General features: G+C 43.2%; 1 protein-coding gene across 1 annotated transcript; it reads left to right on the plus strand.

Moving 5' to 3' along the window:
• The first annotated feature begins 9,527 nt into the window (after nucleotides 1-9,527).
• On the plus strand, nucleotides 9,528-17,535 carry dhx32b (DEAH (Asp-Glu-Ala-His) box polypeptide 32b). Its single transcript, XM_080869130.1, has 11 exons — nucleotides 9,528-9,970; nucleotides 10,104-10,297; nucleotides 10,884-11,259; nucleotides 11,374-11,610; nucleotides 12,074-12,167; nucleotides 12,252-12,401; nucleotides 13,107-13,298; nucleotides 13,397-13,537; nucleotides 14,300-14,490; nucleotides 15,513-15,703; nucleotides 16,287-17,535. The coding sequence occupies exons 1-11, from the start codon at nucleotides 9,689-9,691 to the stop codon at nucleotides 16,459-16,461; spliced, it is 2,223 nt and encodes a 740-aa protein (XP_080725256.1). The 5' UTR covers nucleotides 9,528-9,688; the 3' UTR covers nucleotides 16,462-17,535.
• Nucleotides 17,536-17,544: the final 9 nt, after the last annotated feature.

Here is a 17,544-nt window from a genome sequence, read left to right on the forward strand (position 1 = left end):
TTCAACTGTGAGAGACAGAATGTGAAAAAAAATATCCATGAACCCACATGGTAGGATTTGTAAAGAATTTATTGGTAAATCAGGGTGGAAAATAAGTATTTGGTCAATAACAAAAATACAACTCAATACTTTGTAACATAACCTTTGTTGGCAATAACAGAGGTCAAACGTTTACTATAGGTCTTTACCAGGTTTGCACACACAGTAGCTGGTATTTTGGCCCATTCCTCCATGCAGATCTTCTCGAGAGCAGTGATGTTTTGGGGCTGTCGCCGAGCAACACGGACTTTCAACTCCCGCCACAGATTTTCTATGGGGTTGAGGTCTGGAGACTGGCTAGGCCACTCCAGGACTTTCAAATGCTTCTTACGGAGCCACTCCTTTGTTGCCCGGGCGGTGTGTTTTGGATCATTGTCATGTTGGAAGACCCAGCCTCGTTTCATCTTCAAAGTTCTCACTGATGGAAGGAGGTTGTGGCTCAAAATCTCACGATACATGGCCCCATTCATTCTGTCCTTAACACGGATCAGTCGTCTTGTCCCCTTGGCAGAAAAACAGCCCCATAGCATGATGTTTCCACCCCCATGCTTCACAGTAGGTATGGTGTTCTTGGGATGCAACTCAGTATTCTTCTTCCTCCAAACACGACGAGTTGAGTTTATACCAAAAAGTTCTACTTTGGTTTCATCTGACCACATGACATTCTCCCAATCCTCTGCTGTATCATCCATGTGCTCTCTGGCAAACTTCAGACGGGCCTGGACATGCACTGGCTTCAGCAGCGGAACACGTCTGGCACTGCGGGATTTGATTCCCTGCCGTTGTAGTGTGTTACTGATGGTGACCTTTGTTACTTTGGTCCCAGCTCTCTGCAGGTCATTCACCAGGTCTCCCCGTGTGGTTCTGGGATCTTTGCTCACCGTTCTCATGATCATTTTGACCCCACGGGATGAGATCTTGCGTGGAGCCCCAGATCGAGGGAGATTATCAGTGGTCTTGTATGTCTTCCATTTTCTGATGATTGCTCCCACAGTTGATTTTTTCACACCAAGCTGCTTGCCTATTGTAGATTCACTCTTCCCAGTCTGGTGCAGGTCTACAATACTTTTCCTGGTGTCCTTCGAAAGCTCTTTGGTCTTGGCCATGGCGGAGTTTGGAGTCTGACTGTTTGAGGCTGTGGACAGGTGTCTTTTATACAGATGATGAGTTCAAACAGGTGCCATTCATACAGGTAACGAGTGGGGGACAGAAAAGCTTCTTACAGAAGACGTTACAGGTCTGTGAGAGCCAGAGATGACCAAATACTTATTTTCCACCCTGATTTACAAATAAATTCTTTACAAATCCTACCATGTGGATTCATGGATTTTTTTTTCACATTCTGTCTCTCACAGTTGAAGTGTACCTCTGGTGCAAATTACTGACCTCTGTCATCATTTTAAGTGGGGGAACTTGCACAATCGGTGGCTGACTAAATACTTTTTTGCCCCACTGTATATGTGCAGACACATACAGGGAATTTGGTTCCGGTAGATGGTGGCTCTCAAGCACAGCAATGTAAATCTCTCACACACACACACACACACACACACACACACACACACACACACACACACACACACACACACACACACACACACACACACACACACACACACAAGTGTCTATATATACACATTACACATACATACACAAAGCTGTGTAAACCAACTATAAATAACGAATCTAACCTTATATACATAAAATACAGAAATGAATGAGGTGGAATGAATACTACAAAATGTACATAAGGTGCAGCTGCAGTCTGGCAGTGGGAGCAGTGTGACAGGTCAACTGTTAAGAAGGGAGATGGCGAGGGGAAAGAAACTGTTCCTGTGTCGGGTGGTCCTGGTCTGCAGGCTTCTGTACCGTCTGCCAGAGGGCAGCAGATCAAAAAGTCTGTGTGCAGGGTGTGAGGGGTCTGCGATGATTTTCCCTGCCCGTTTCCTGGTTCTTGAGAGGTACAGATCCTGGATGGAGGGCAGGGGGGGCGCTGATGATCCTTTCTGCTGCCCGTACAGTCCGCTGCAGTCTGCTCCTGTCCTGTTTAGTGGCTGCTCCATACCAGACTGTGATGGAGGAGCACAGGACAGACTCAATGACCGCAGTGTAGAACTGGATCAGCAGCTCCTGTGGAAGACTGTACTTCCCCAGTTGTCTCAGGAAGTACATCCTCTGCTGGGTCTTTTTGAGGATGGAGTTGATGTTGGTCTCCCACTTCAGGTCCTGGGAGATGGTTGTACCCAGGAACTTGAAGATCTTCACAGTCGACACAGGGCTGTCTGATATGGTGAGGGGGAGCAGAGTTGAGGGATGTCTCCTGAAGTCCACTGTCATCTCTACAGTCTTAAGAGTGTTCAGCTCCAGATTGTGCTGACTGCACCAGAGTACCAGCCGCTCAACTTCCTGCCGGTATGCAGACTCATCACCATCTTGAATGAGGCCAATGACAGTGGTGTCATCTGCAAACTTTAGGAGTTTGACAGCCGAGTTCTTGGAGGTGCAGTCGTTAGTGTAGAGGGAGAACAGTAGTGGTGAGAGGACACATCTTTGAGGGGCACCAATACTGAGGGACCGAGTTTCAGAGGTGATCTCCCCCAGCCTCACTTGTTGCTTTCTGTCTGTCAGGAAGCTGGTGATCCACTGACAGGTAGCTGGTGACACGCTGAGCTGGGAGAGTTTGGAGGAAAGAAGTTCAGGCACAATGGTGTTAAAAGCCGAACTAAAGTCCACAAACAGGACCCTGGCATAAGTTCCCGGGCAGTCAAGGTGTTGCAGGATGTAATGCAGCCCCGTGTTCACTGCATCATCCACTGACCTGTTTGCCCGGTAGGCAAACTGCAGAGGGTCCAGCTGGTGGCCTGTAATGTCTTTCAGATGGGCTAACACCAGTCATTCGAAGGATTTCATGACCACAGACGTCAAGGCGACAGGTCTGTAGTCATCCAGTCCTGTGATGGTGGGTTTCTTGGGAACAGGGATGATGGTGGAGCGTTTGAAGCAGGAGGGAACTTCACACAGCTCCAGGGATCTGTTGAAGATGCGAGTAAAGATGGGAGCCAGCTGTTCAGCACAGGTTTTGAGGCAGGAGGGTGAGACGCCATCTGGTCCGGGGGCTTTCCTGGGCTTCTGTTTCTGGAATAGTCGGCTCACATCCTGAGTGTGTATTCTTAGTTTCAGGGAGGAGGAAAGGTGGGTGAGAGGTGTGGTGGAGGTCGTTGAGTCTGGGTTGGAGAGGGTGGTGGTGGTCGTTGAGTCTGGGTTGGAGAGGGTGGTGGTGGTCGTTGAGTCTGGATTGGGGAGGGTGGGGGTGGTCGTTGAGTCTTGATTGGGGAGGGGCAGGGTGAAGGGGGGAGAGGTGGAAGGTGTGTTGGGGGTCAATGTCTGAAGCAATGTCCCTGGGGAGGGGAGGGTGGGGCATGGGAGTCTGTCCGTCTCAAACCTGCAATAGAAAGTGTTTAACTCGTTGGCCAGGTCTTTGTTTGCTTCAATAGTGGGTGGGGGGCGTCTGTAGCTGGTGATTTCCTGCAGGCCCCTCCACACTGACGCAGGGTTGTTGGCTGAGAGCCGTTCTTCCAGCTTCTGGGAGTAGATCCTTTTAGCTGCTTTGATCTCCTTGGTCAGTGTGTTCCTGGCTTGCTTGTACAGGACCCTGTCACCACTTCTGTAAGCGTCCTCCTTGGCCTTGCGAAGATGTTGGAGTTTAGGAGTGAACCATGGTTTATTGTTGTTGTATGTGCAAAAGGTCTTTGTTGGCACACACACGTCTTCACAGAAACTGATGTATGATGTCACAGTGTCCGTGAGCTCATCTAGGTTCTCAGATGCAGCTTCAAAAACAGTCCAATCAGTGGAGTCAAAACAGTCCTGCAGTTCCTGCTTTGCTGCGTTAGTCCACTTCTTCACAGTTTTGACTACAGGCTTGGCACGTTTGAGTTTTTGCCTATAAACTGGAATAAGATGGACCATGCAGTGATCAGAATGTCCCAAAGCTGCCCGGGGCACAGAGCGATAGGCATCTTTTAGAGTGGTGTAGCAGTGATCCAGTATGATGTTGTCCCTGGTGGGGCAGTCTATATGCTGTCTGTATTTAGGGAGTTCGTAGTTTAGGTTTGCTCTGTTAAAATCCCCAAGAATAATTGTAAAGGAATCCGGGAATTTCCTCTCCAGGGTAGTAATCTGGTCAGCCAGCTCGCACAGTGCGTTGTTCGCGTTGGCCTGTGGAGGGATGTAAACTCCGACCAGCATGAAGGAAGAAAACTCCCACGGTGAATAAAAAGGTTTACAGTTGATGAGAAAACTTTCCAAGTGTGGGCTGCAGTGTTTCTGTAACACTGTGACATCAGTACACCAACCTTCATTAATGTAGAAGCAGACTCCACCACCCTTTGTTTTCCCTGAGAGCTCTGTTTCGCGGTCCGCCCGGTGAAGTTGGAAGCCCGGCAGATTTAAGACAGCGTCTGGGACTCGCTCACTGAGCCAGGTTTCAGTGAAGCAGAGGGCAGCAGAGCGTGCAAAGTCCTTGTTAGTCCGGTTTAAGAGCAGTAATTCGTCGACTTTGTTTGGAAGAGAGCGGAGATTCGCGAGGTGAATGGAGGGGAGTGCCGTGCGGAATCCTCGCCGACATTCAAAAACAAAACAAAAACAAATCAGCGACCAATATAGCCACCTTTCTTTGCAAGGACACTCAAAAGCCTGCCATCCATGGATTCTGTCAGTGTTTTGATCTGTTCACCATCAACATTGCGTGCAGCAGCAACCACAGCCTCCCAGACACTGTTTAGAGAGGTGTACTGTTTTCCCTCCTTGTAAATCTCACATTTGATGATGGACCACAGGTTCTCAATGGGGTTCAGATCAGGTGAACAAGGAGGCCATGTCATTAGTTTTTCTTCTTTTATACCCTTTCTTGCCAGCCACGCTGTGGAGTACTTGGACGCGTGTGATGGAGCATTGTCCTGCATGAGAATCATGTTTTTCTTGAAGGATGCAGACTTCTTCCTGTACCACTGCTTGAAGAAGGTGTCTTCCAGAAACTGGCAGTAGGACTGGGAGTTGAGCTTGACTCCATCCTCAACCTGAAAAGGCCCCACAAGCTCATCTTTGATGATACCAGCCCAAACCAGTACTCCACCTCCACCTTGCTGGCGTCTGAGTCAGACTGGAGCTATCTGCCCTTTACCAATCCAGCCACGGGCCCATCCATCTGGCCCATCAAGACTCACTCTCATTTCATCAGTCCATAAAACCTTAGAAAAATCAGTCTTGAGATATTTCTTGGCCCAGTCTTGACGTTTCAGCTTGTGTGTCTTGTTCAGTGGTGGTCGTCTTTCAGCCTTTCTTGCACTGAACATAAGTTCCCTGCAATTTCTGAAGAATATTACAGTAAATCTGGCTGAAACTTGGCCCAGACGTACAGCAGGTTTCCCGGAGGAGGGATGTGTTGAAAGTTGGACCTCAACTACTCAGGATGATTTTTAATGAATTTCTGAAATTTCCATAATTGTAGTGTATTGGCCGACTGCATTGGATACAAGTACCCTTTAATTTCTGAGGAATTCTACAGTAAATCGGGCTGAAACCTGGCACACAGGTACAGTAGGTGTCCCAGAGGGGGGATGTGTTGAAAGTTGTACATCAACTACTCAGGATGATTTTTCATGAATTTTTGAAAATTGACATAATTAAATTGTATTGGCTGACTGCATTGGATACAAGTACCCTTTAATTTCTGAGGAATTCTACAGTAAATCTGGATGAAACTTGGCACACAGGTACAGTAGGTGTCCCAGAGGGGGGATGTGTTGAAAGTTGTACATCAACTACTCAGGATGATTTTTCATGAATTTTTGAAAATTGACACAATTGTAGTGTATTGGCTGTATTAGATTGAATAAATGTTTCCATTAATTTCTGAGGAATTCTACAGTAAATTTGGATGAAACTTGGCACACAGGTACAGTAGGTGTCCCAGAGGAGGGATGTGTTGAAAGTTGGACATCAACTACTCAGGATGATTTTTAATGAATTTTTGAAAATTGACATAATTCTACTGTATTGGCCGACTGCATTGGATACAAGTACCCTTTAATTTCTGAGGAATTCTACAGTAAATCTGGATGAAACTTGGCACACAGGTACAGTACGTGTCCCAGAGGGGGGATGTGTTGAAAGTTGTACATCAACTACTCAGGATGATTTTTAATGAATTTTTGAAAATTGACATAATTCTACTGTATTGGCCGACTGCATTGGATACAAGTACCCTTTAATTTCTGAGGAATTCTACAGTAAATCGGGCTGAAACCTGGCACACAGGTACAGTAGGTGTCCCAGAGGAGGGATGTGTTGAAAGTTGTACATCAACTACTCAGGATGATTTTTAATGAATATTTGAAAATTGACATAATTGTAGTTTATTGGCCGACTGCATTGGATACAAGTACCCTTTAATTTCTGAGGAATTCTACAGTAAATCGGGCTGAAACCTGGCACACAGGTACAGTAGGTGTCCCAGAGGGGGGATGTGTTGAAAGTTGGACATCAACTACTCAGGATGATTTTTCATGAATTTTTGAAAATTGACACAATTGTAGTGTATTGGCTGTATTAGATTGAATAAATGTTTCCATTAATTTCTGAGGAATTCTACAGTAAATTTGGATGAAACTTGGCACACAGGTACAGTAGGTGTCCCAGAGGAGGGATGTGTTGAAAGTTGGACATCAACTACTCAGGATGATTTTTAATGAATTTTTGAAAATTGACATAATTGTAGTTTATTGGCCGACTGCATTGGATACAAGTACCCTTTAATTTCTGAGGAATTCTACAGTAAATCTGGATGAAAATTGGCACACAGGTACAGTAGGTGTCCCAGAGGGGGGATGTGTTGAAAGTTGTACATCAACTACTCAGGATGATTTTTAATGAATTTCTGAAAATTGACGCAATTGTAGTGCATTGGCTGTATTAGATTGAATAAATGTTTCCATTAATTTCTGAGGAATTCTACAGTAAATCTGGATGAAACTTGGCACACAGGTACAGTAGGTGTCCCAGAGGGGGGATGTGTTGAAAGTTGGGCATCAACTACTCAGGATGATTTTTAATGAATTTCTGAAAATTGACATAATTCTATTGTATTGACTGTATTGCATTGAATACAAGTACCCTTTAATTTCTGAGGAATTCTACAGTAAATCTGGATGAAAATTGGCACACAGGTACAGTAGGTGTCCCAGAGGGGGGATGTGTTGAAAGTTGGACCTCAACTATTCAGGATGACTTTTAATGAATTTTTGAAATAAACATAATTGTAGTGCATTGACTGTATTGCACTGAATATGAGTTTACTGTGATTTCTGAGTAATATTACAGTAAATCTGGGTAAAAACTGGCCCAGAGGTAAAGTAGGTGTCCGAGAAGAGGATTGTGTTGAAAGCTTGGCATCAACTTTTAAGAATGATTTTTAATGAATTTTTGAATATGCAACCAGACTGTCACGATGGCTGTATTGGGCTGTTCCATTGTAATTTGTGTGCGCGCGTGCGTGTGACTGTTCACGCGCTTGCATGTGTGCGCGAGTCTAGGCTTTCAATCAGGATATAAAGCGAAAAGGCGCTACCGTAAAGACTGGTGTAAAAGCGCAAGGAAATTTATGCGGCGGATAGGAGGCGGCTGGCTTGACCGCGGCTCACAAATGACGGCTCACTTTACCGCAGTAACCCTTGACCAGGTGAACCAATAAAGTGTCTGAATATATTACTCTGATGAAAGCAGCAAATATGAAAAGAAAGACATCAAATGTCCTTTCTTTTATTTTTCGTTCTATTAAGCAGAAATCTGTTAGCAGGGTTTCTTTGTGTCACTTAAAGGAGCGAGACTGAGCTATGGCTCATTTTCTCAGTGACGTCTTTTATGCAGGTCCTTTCAGGTACCTCATGAAGTCCTGCACTGCTTCAGCAGTTGATCTTAGTTGTTCAACAGTGCCACCTGCTGGAAAACATGGCTCATTACAACAACTGCAGCGCCGCCCTCTCTGGGGTTCAGCTCGTTATCTTGCCATAATGTGCTCGAACTACAGGCTGAAGTTGATTAAAGGTCAGCTCCCCCAGCACTTGTTAACACCACTAGCACTGGAAAAGCACACAAAAACAGGAAAACCTCAGAGATCTAAGCTGCCCTTAAATCATCATATAATCAACATCAGAGTCTAGACCCAGAAAGGCTGGACATCTACTTCTATCGCCACTCCATGCTGTCAGATTTTCATACTAAGCCTTAAATGTCTCAGTGGATATGGGCTGAGTCAGTTTGCCACAGAATCTTTTGTCACCTACAAACAGACATAAATTCATATTAACTACTTACATTCAGGGTCCAGCCAGAACCTCATAAATCAGAAACAGAACTTAAGCACAAATAGTTCTGCATTCACTTCAGGGCAGTGATTTATATAGAAATATAACCATAATACAACCAATTCAGTTGAGTCCCGTGTTCCAAAAATAATCTTTTTCAGGTAAGTTGACACATCAGTGCAGACCGTTGCTCCAAACTGACTCTCTGCCTTTATAAATTAGAGGGCAGTTATTTACAACCCTTTCCCAACCTGCCAGAGACTGTAAGTCATTCTGCTTTGAGACTGGCAACCCCTGCAATCTCTAAAGTAGTTGCCTACAGTGGTCACAGGAACTAATTGCAATCGGTCACCAAATGCGAAACAGTTCACACAAAGCACTGGACATCAAGGTTATTTCCTGGTTGCACCGAGGTTGCTGGGGGGGGGTCTAGCTCCTCAAATTTCCTTTTTTGTCTGATATATAAATTTGTTTTCTTTTAATTTGAAAAGTTTGGACCTATTTAAATGCTGACTGCAGTGTTGATCTTTGTAGAAATGTCATTTCATGTATGTAAAATGTAGCTAAAATAATTAGATGTGGTTTATTAAAGATTTTTTTCAGTTGATTGGTTGGTTGCCTTTCAAGAAGTTAAAGATTAAAGCCAAATGACAAATAGCAGTGATCCAAATCATTAGACCCATATTTCAAAGATCTTTTTTAACATTTTATCTTAATAATTTGTAGTGCTTTTCCTTACAGTTAGTGCAGTTTTAACAATATGAGACAGTAGATTTGACAGAAGTAGGGCTGACTGCTTACGGTTCTTCATTTGATGGCACTTTTGTTCATTTAATTTGAGTAGGATGACCACTGATGAAATCAATTTCTAAATTACACCACAGTTGATAAATAAATGCATTTTAAACTGTGCACAAGTTGTGATCTTTGTGTCGCAGCCAGATTTCATTGTAAACACCAGACCACTCTGAATCTCTGCCCACAGATCTCTCTGTGTGTGTGTGTGTGTGTGTGTGTGTGTGTGTGTGTGTGTGTGTGTGTGTGTGTGTGTGTGTGTGTGTGTGTGTGTGTGTGTGTGTGTGTGTGTGTGTCATCTGTTGGTGTCCGCACTTCTGTGAGATTAGTGGTCACTGGGCTGGCCGCCTGGTGAGCCTTTCATTTGGCTTCACTTGCGGAGGCGGGCTGAGTGCTGTCCAACAGTTTACTGAGAGCTGGAGACCTACAAACTCAATTTCTGTGGCTCTGTAAATGAAGTGTAAACCTGACAGACCCGGAGCCTAGTTGTGATGGCGCAGGACGTTACAACTTTAACTGGAGCGGACTATTTAGAGGGGAAATCACCCTGTTGTTCAGACACAGGAGCTTTGAACGAAGGAGACAAAGAATATGATGACATCTTGGAGCTTAATCAGTTTGATGGACTGCCTTATTCCTCCAGGTTTTACAAACTGCTGAAAGAAAGGAAGGAACTGCCAGTGTGGAAAGCAAAGTGTGAATTCATGGACACTTTGGCCAAAGAACAGTTTGTTGTTGTCAGTGGCTCTGCCAAAACTGGAAGGAGCTCTCAAGTGAGTACTGTGGGGTATTCAACACTTCAGCACTGGATGGTTTTTCTTTTTTTTACAGCAAGACATTTAAGTCATTTTTCTGGAAGCATCTGTAATGTAAGCAATTTGTCTTGTTGATCTTACTCTGAAACAGATACCTCAGTGGTGTGCTGAATTCTGCCTGTCAGTCCAGTTCCAGCACGGCATGGTGGTTTGTACCCAGATACATGCACAACAGGCTGTAGATCTCGCCCTCAGAGTGGCTGACGAGATGGATGTCAACATCGGTCACGAAGTTGGGTACAGCATCCCTCTTGAAAGTTGCTGCACTACTGACACAGTCCTCAGGTGTGGTACAGCAGCACTTCCTACGTTTCCCACTTTATACATCCAATGTTTCTTTCTCAGAGTCTTTCTCTCAGCATGGCGGCTATAGTAATGCACGGTCATGACACACAAAGCTAAATCACCCCGCCTTTTCTTCTTCTCAAAGGGGAGGTGAACAAAAGGCTTGAGAGGCTCTTTTCAGCAGTTCGTCCACAGCTGCCCGACTCCCTGTCTCCCCGTCTCCCCATATGTCACACTCCCTCATGTGGGTCCCTCATAGGTTAGCCAGGAAACAATGAAACTAAGCACATTAAGGGGAGGGAGACAAGATAAACAGGCACCCGGCAAGGATCCCCCTTCTCAGACTAATTATTAGAGTAAATTACACTAATGGCAGCAAAGCTGAAGTGTAGACAAAGTGTTTTTCATTAAGTTGCCACCTTCAGGGATGCTGAATGGATTTTCTTTTAACATACTGGTTTAAGCATGCAGGCTTACATTATAGAAAAGATTAATTTCATGCTATATCAAAATAGATACAGTGTGCCTGTGCGTACATTTACTTGCTCTTTCCTAATGTCAAGCATCATTTTATGGCCTTTTAAAGATACTGCACGGATGACATGCTTCTGAGGGAGATGATGTCAGACCCTTTGCTCGCACACTACGGTGTTGTGGTCGTGGATCAGGCCCACCAGAGGACTGTAGCCACTGATGTTCTCCTGGGTCTGCTGAAGGACATTGTCCTGCAGAGGCCAGAGCTCCGTGTGGTCCTCCTTACAGCTTTCCCACCCAGCCCCAAGCACCTGGCCCACTTTATCGGGTCGGCAGCGCGTTTGATTCACCTGGAGACCCCGGGTGCAGGGGAGGTGGTGTACAGCAGCACAGGCGACGGCTATTTCTGCTCTGCTCTCCGTCTCGTGCTGGAGATCCATCGCTCCAGAGAGAAGGGGGATGTGGTTGTGTTTTTGGTGACAACGCAGGTAAAAAAAAACCCAAAAAAACCCCAAAAACATCACCGCATGACCAGTAGATTCAGAAGCCTGAAACTAATGCACGTCTTTCTCTGATTTTCCTTTTTGTTAACTCTCTACCAGGAGATAGATCTGGCCCACAACATCCTGTCCCACGAGAGGAAGAGCTTACCCATCGATCTGGGTGAGCTACTGCCAATAGCTGTGCACCCTGGGCAGCCTGGGAGTCTGCCTGTCCTGGGGGAAGAGGAAACCAGCCAGACCCGCCGAGTGTTCCTCAGTTCAAGCCCAAATGAGGACTTTTTCTGGCCTGTTAGCTCGATAAGCTTTGTTATTGATGCCGGGCTTGAGAAAAGATATGTAAGTTGGTTGTTATTTGCATTATTTAAATCAGCACTTACATGAAGGCTGATTTCCAGGGTTAAAAATTACATCGCTGATGCAGAGACCCAGTTGCTGATTAATTAGAGAGTTTCATGTGTTGAAAAAGCAGAGATTTGAATGCATTGTATGGGACTTCCTATGCAGAAAGAAAATGAGAGAAAAACCGATATTCTGAAGTCTCACAAAAAAATGTTAAAGCTTAAGCTTTGGTCTGGAAAACAAGGTACATCTTATATTATAGCACAACACAATAGAGACAATAAGTCAAGTTTTAATTTTAGCCTCTTGTCAGTGTTATGTAAAGATAACAATTTAAATCATCAGTCTTTCTCAAATTATTTTCTAGATATTTCTGTGTTATTTGGGGTGAAAATATTTGCCATCAAAATGTAGCTTAGTTAACGTAAATCAAGGTTAACAGCCCGCTGTGCTGTTGTAGGTCTACAACCCCAGGATCAGAACAAACTCAGTCATCATTCAGCCTATCAGCACCGGTCAAACCGAGAGTCGAAGGCAACTGGCAGGTCCGGCAGGTGAGAAGTTAAAATGCTACAAAATCTGTGGCTGCTACTTCACTGCAGCTGTCCCATCTAAAAAATGATGTTTGCTTCCTGTAGGCAAGTGTTTCCGTCTCTATCCAACGGATAGACAACTTCCTACTCAGATACGCCCGCATATTGTGGAGTCTGACATCACATCCACTGTGCTGTTCTTGAAAAGGATGGAGATCGCCGGACTGGGTCACTGCGAATTCATAGACAGACCAGGTGAGATCTGCATAAAATCACTGTAGAAAAACTGATTTTTGTCTGAACCATTGTTCCCTAACTTAATTAAAAATCCGGTTCATTCAGTTCTTTGCCTTTTGTTCCAGCACAAAGGAACTTTTTGTATTGGAGGGCAGTGAGCCGTGCTTCAGCTAAACTGACAGCTCCTGTTCTGCGTGCATCCTTTTAGAGCTGACCTGCTTTCGTTTGCTTTTGTTCCCCCGGATTTATTCACCCCCACAAACACACAAACACACAGACACTGAGCCTCACATTAGCTGATTAGAGCACAGACATGGCGGAGTTGGTATGAAGGACAACACAAGATAATAGACAGCTGTGGTTTCATAATTTTTCCCTTCCTCTCATTTTGTCTTGAGGTCTGTGTTTGTATTTCTATAGGGGAAAAAACGCATTTGTTTAAAAAAGAAAATAAAAAATAAATAAACAGCTTTATTTTGCATAGTGATACATGGCAGATGTTGGTGAGGATTATAAAATCCTAATCTGCTGCTGCCCATTCACTCCAAGCATTCCCACTGGGGTGCCAGTCCACTGTGGGGGGCTGTCCTGGTGCTTTGGATTACTATTTGGACGGCATGAAAAAATGGCACACAACACTTTTACTCAACATGTATTTCAATGTAATTAATTATCTCATATGTTTTTTTTATGGTGCTTAATCCAAAACCCTGTCCAACCCAGATCCTGCAGGCCTCATGCAGGCTTTGGAGGAGCTCGACTACCTAGCAGCTCTGGATAATGACGGCAACCTGTCTGAGATGGGCATCATCATGTCTGAGTTCTCATTGGAGCCACAGATGGCAAAGACCGTGCTCGCCTCCTGTGAGTTTGACTGCGTCAGCGAGGTGGTCATCATTGCTGCTATGCTATCAGGTAATGTGACTGTGTGGCTGTTTAGCACAAATATGCTATAAAGAGTCATGTAGATCTACAAAACCGTGCTTTGCTTTTTTTTTTTTGGATTCTTTTAGCGCCATCTTGCTTCATGGTTCCTTCTGTGGAGCTGAAACCAGAGGCGACCCAGTGCTATATGAAGTTCCAGCACCCAGAGGGAGACCACTTCACCCTGATTAATATCTACAAGGCCTTTAAACAGTGCCAGCAGGATCCATGTGAGTGAGCAGAGCATCGCCACGCACAATCTCATAATGTTTATACCAGTGATAAGTTTCCTACAGTTTAGACCAACGGTGTCAAACATAAGGTCCAGGGGCCAAAATCAGCTCGCCAAAGATTCCATTCTGGCCCACTGAACATTCTTGGAGCATGTGAGGAAGGACATGAATTTTAGACTTTTTATTGCATTTATATAAGTTTTACAGCTTTTCCTACATGGCAGTTTATACAACACTAAAGTAAATAAGTAACAGATAAACAAATAAATAACAGAAAGATCCTGGTGTTTTTACCATCTACTATAGAAATTTGGGATTTTTACAGTGGGTTCACAGTAAAAGTTATGAATAATATAAAATATAAAATTATAAAAAGTTATAAAAATGTAAAACACAGCTTTCTATTAGACTGTAAAATGAGCTGACATGTTTTTTCTGTAATATTACACATTTATTTCTTACAATTACATTTTTTTAATCAAGTAGAAAAAGTGAGATTTATTTTTGAAACTGCACTTCTTTTTCTTATATTAAAATATCGCGGGGATTAAATGTGTAGTTAAACTTTTTTACACTGACAGAAAGAGGTGTTTCACTGGTTTGGCCCATTTAACATCAAAGTGGGCTGAACCACAGTGTAAGATGAGCTCGACTTCCCTGGTTTAGACAGTAGGCAGAAAAACTAAACACATGGCAGTTTTAAGAGTTTAATTACTGCCACCGATTCAGTAATTCAAACCCATCTTCCTGTTTTGTCAGACTGTAATATAGAGAAGTGGTGTCAAGACTTCTATCTGGACCACAATGCTTTGCTGATGGCCGACGGGATTCGCAGTGAGCTCACCGACACCCTGAAGAGGATCGAGCTGCCCATTTCAGTGCCCGCCTTTGGTTCCCGAAGTAACGCGGTCAACATTAAGAGAGCCCTCTTAGCGGGTTTCTTCATGCAGGTCAGAAAATGTAATTTATTAACGTCCATCCTCCCATTTTCATTACTGCTTTTCAGAGTCAAGGTCACAAGGCAGGTAGGGAGAATCCTGCACCCATCCATGCACACGGCCATATTGGAATAAACTGTTAAGTTAGAAATCCTGTTTTCTTGTTGTTGTTTTTTATTCCAGCCCAGAAAGCACAGCAACTGTATTCGATCTGCAGTGAGAATTTAAATACTCTGCTTACAACAAACACCCACAGTCCTTCTAAAGACTCTTAAAAACATTAAACTCTCCTGAGTGGAACTAATGGCAGCATTATGAAGGGTGTTTCAATCATGTGTAATTTCACTCAGAGTTTAGTCTCCATAATTAACGGTCAAAGAATGGGGCCCATTTCGAATATTAATGCATTTCCATTTATTTAGCATGTAGGTGATTAAAGACATGCTGAATAATTTATGACTAATTTAAACAATCAAAGCTGACAAACATTATCATTATATTATTTAGCCCCAACAGCTTTACCACCATGTTGCCTTCAGCTTTGAATACAGATTTTGACTGATTAATTAAAGACTTCACTGGTTTGCATCTTCGCTTCTTTGCACACTAACTTCAGTTATTGAACTTAGCTGTATTTATATTTTAATTCTAACCACACACTTCAGTTGCGTTCATCACGTCGCTTTGGCTCGAGCTCACATTTCAGCTTCTGTCAATCTTAACACCTCATCAGACTCTTTAAACACCACGTATTTTGTGCTCTCAGAGTCTACCTCTCAGCCGACACTTCTACTCCTTTCGGAACTTGCACTTGTTTAACTCCTCGTCTTTAAATTTGACTTCACTCACTGCTTATTTAACCTCCCCTTCCCTTTCAACTTATTTCCATATTTGCATATAGACTGCCAGATTGTGAGTGTGAATTCAGCTTTTTTGTGTGTCATTTACTATGGTTTTTATTTTTAAAAACTGTATTATTTAAAGGTAAAAATGACAAGTATGAAATCACATCCTGCACCAACTCTTTTTCCCAGGTGGCACGTGATGTGGATGGATCTGGGAACTACTTTATTATAACCCACAAGCACATAGCGCAGATCCATCCTCTGTCTGGCTACGGAGCCAAGAGTCCCAAGCTGGGCCTGCCTGAGTGGGTGTTGTTCCACGAACACTCCTTTTCAGAGGACAACTGCCTCCGCACCGTAACCCACATAACACCACAGGAGTAAGTCTCAGCCTTGTTTCCATTTCCTTCCTTTAACATTTTCATTTGTTGACTTCTTTAACATTTGCATAAATGACTAGATGCAATTGTTTTTTTTTAGACCACCCTTCTGAGGGAGGCTTAAATGTAATCAGATGGACACATTCCCCTTCCCCTTTGAACCGTATGTATTTAAAGGCCTAGTTCAGCTCAGACTGGTCATGCTGGTTGTGGAGGGAGGTCCTATAATCCTGCTTTCTAAGTATCTGCTAGTTGAAGAAGGGATTATGGATTGCACAGATCTCTAAGAATGTGGAGCTGCAGCTTAATGGAGGGAGAGAAAGCTCTATAGCCTTTCTCATGCTGTCTTACGTTTCACATCCCGAGCATGTGCAAATCCGTTCACTGTAGCTCGAATATAAGGAGCAGACACACCGTAAGTCTTCTTTCCAACAAAGGCGTGTGCCGCTCAGCACTAAATGAGATCGAAAACAGCTTTGCAAATTGAAATTAAGTTTGCATTAGTTAAATTCATCACAAATTAGAAGGTCTACAGTTGTTTTTTTCGGTGCACAGAACACTAAAATATTCTCTCCTTCGTTAGGTTCATTCAGATGGCACCACAGTACTTTTTCTACAACTTACCATCGAGTGAGAGCAAAGACATCCTGCAAAACATTTTGAACCACGGGGCTTCTCAGTACCAAGAAGAGAAACCACCAGCAACACAAAAGGAATCCCATGAGGATCAGACTTCTGACCGCTGTGTTATACAGTGACTGATGGAGCCACTGTTTCAAGTTATTGGGACTTTTTGCACAATATAGTACAGAAAGAGACTGGATCATCAAGTAAAGAATCCTATAATTGTATTACTTTTTTGTGGCACAGTTACTGTGCCCTAACCCCCAATCCCAATATAGTCTTTGTATGTTATATTTGAATAGCTATAAAAAATGAACTAATATATGAAATAAAAATATTGCTCTTTTTAAGCCCATATTATTCGCATTTATACGTGTTCAAGATTTTTTACATTGTCATCGAGTCCTTTAAAGATTTTCTGACTTCCCTTCCTCCTCATCTCTCTTCAGCCATCAGACAGATAGCACTGTGTCCCCGGCCTGATTAATGAGTTGCAGTAGCAGTCTGGACATGTCTGCAGCTCCATCTGGTGTGAATATAGCTGACACCAGAGGGCTGACCCAGTTCACTGACACCACAGTGAAAACATCTTTCACCTCTTTGGTGGGCTTGAACAGCGCATCAAGGACGGTTGACCATAACCCACAGGGTGCCATGCTGCCTTGAAAATTGCAGGGGCTAGTTTGATGGCAAAGCAAACTGTACTTTTTTTTTTTCCCAGAGATACAGTACTTTTGCAAACTGGTGTCAAATGCATATCGTTAGCAAGCAACAATTTAAGAGAAAACAATATATCACAGTATGAAATTCAAAAACATTTTATTATTATCATCCCACAGCAAACCATGCTGATTTAAAAAAAAAAAAAAAAACAAAACAAAAAAAACCCTCAACAGCACTGTGGACGAACTAACCTCTAAAGCTTCCACTGTATGCTTCCAATTTATTGCACATTCTAGTTTTTGGAAAAGCAAATAACACGTTTTAGCTTATTTAAGCCTGTCACACATCAGTTTATTTTATTCACAGCTTCACTGGCATTATTGAATATCAAAAACGCCAATTAAATTGAAAAGAATATTTTGCTAAGCTTGTTATTTTTAAGCTCCTTTGTGTTGCATTTACATTTGGTAATAACCGCTTTTAAATTGTCATCACATTTTTTGTGTCTGTAGAAAAAAAATAAAAATAAAATAATAATAATTTTAGATGTTTGG

Source organism: Rhamphochromis sp. 'chilingali', assembly GCF_963969265.1.
Source record: "Rhamphochromis sp. 'chilingali' genome assembly, chromosome: 20".
Taxonomy (NCBI): domain Eukaryota; kingdom Metazoa; phylum Chordata; class Actinopteri; order Cichliformes; family Cichlidae; genus Rhamphochromis; species Rhamphochromis sp. 'chilingali'.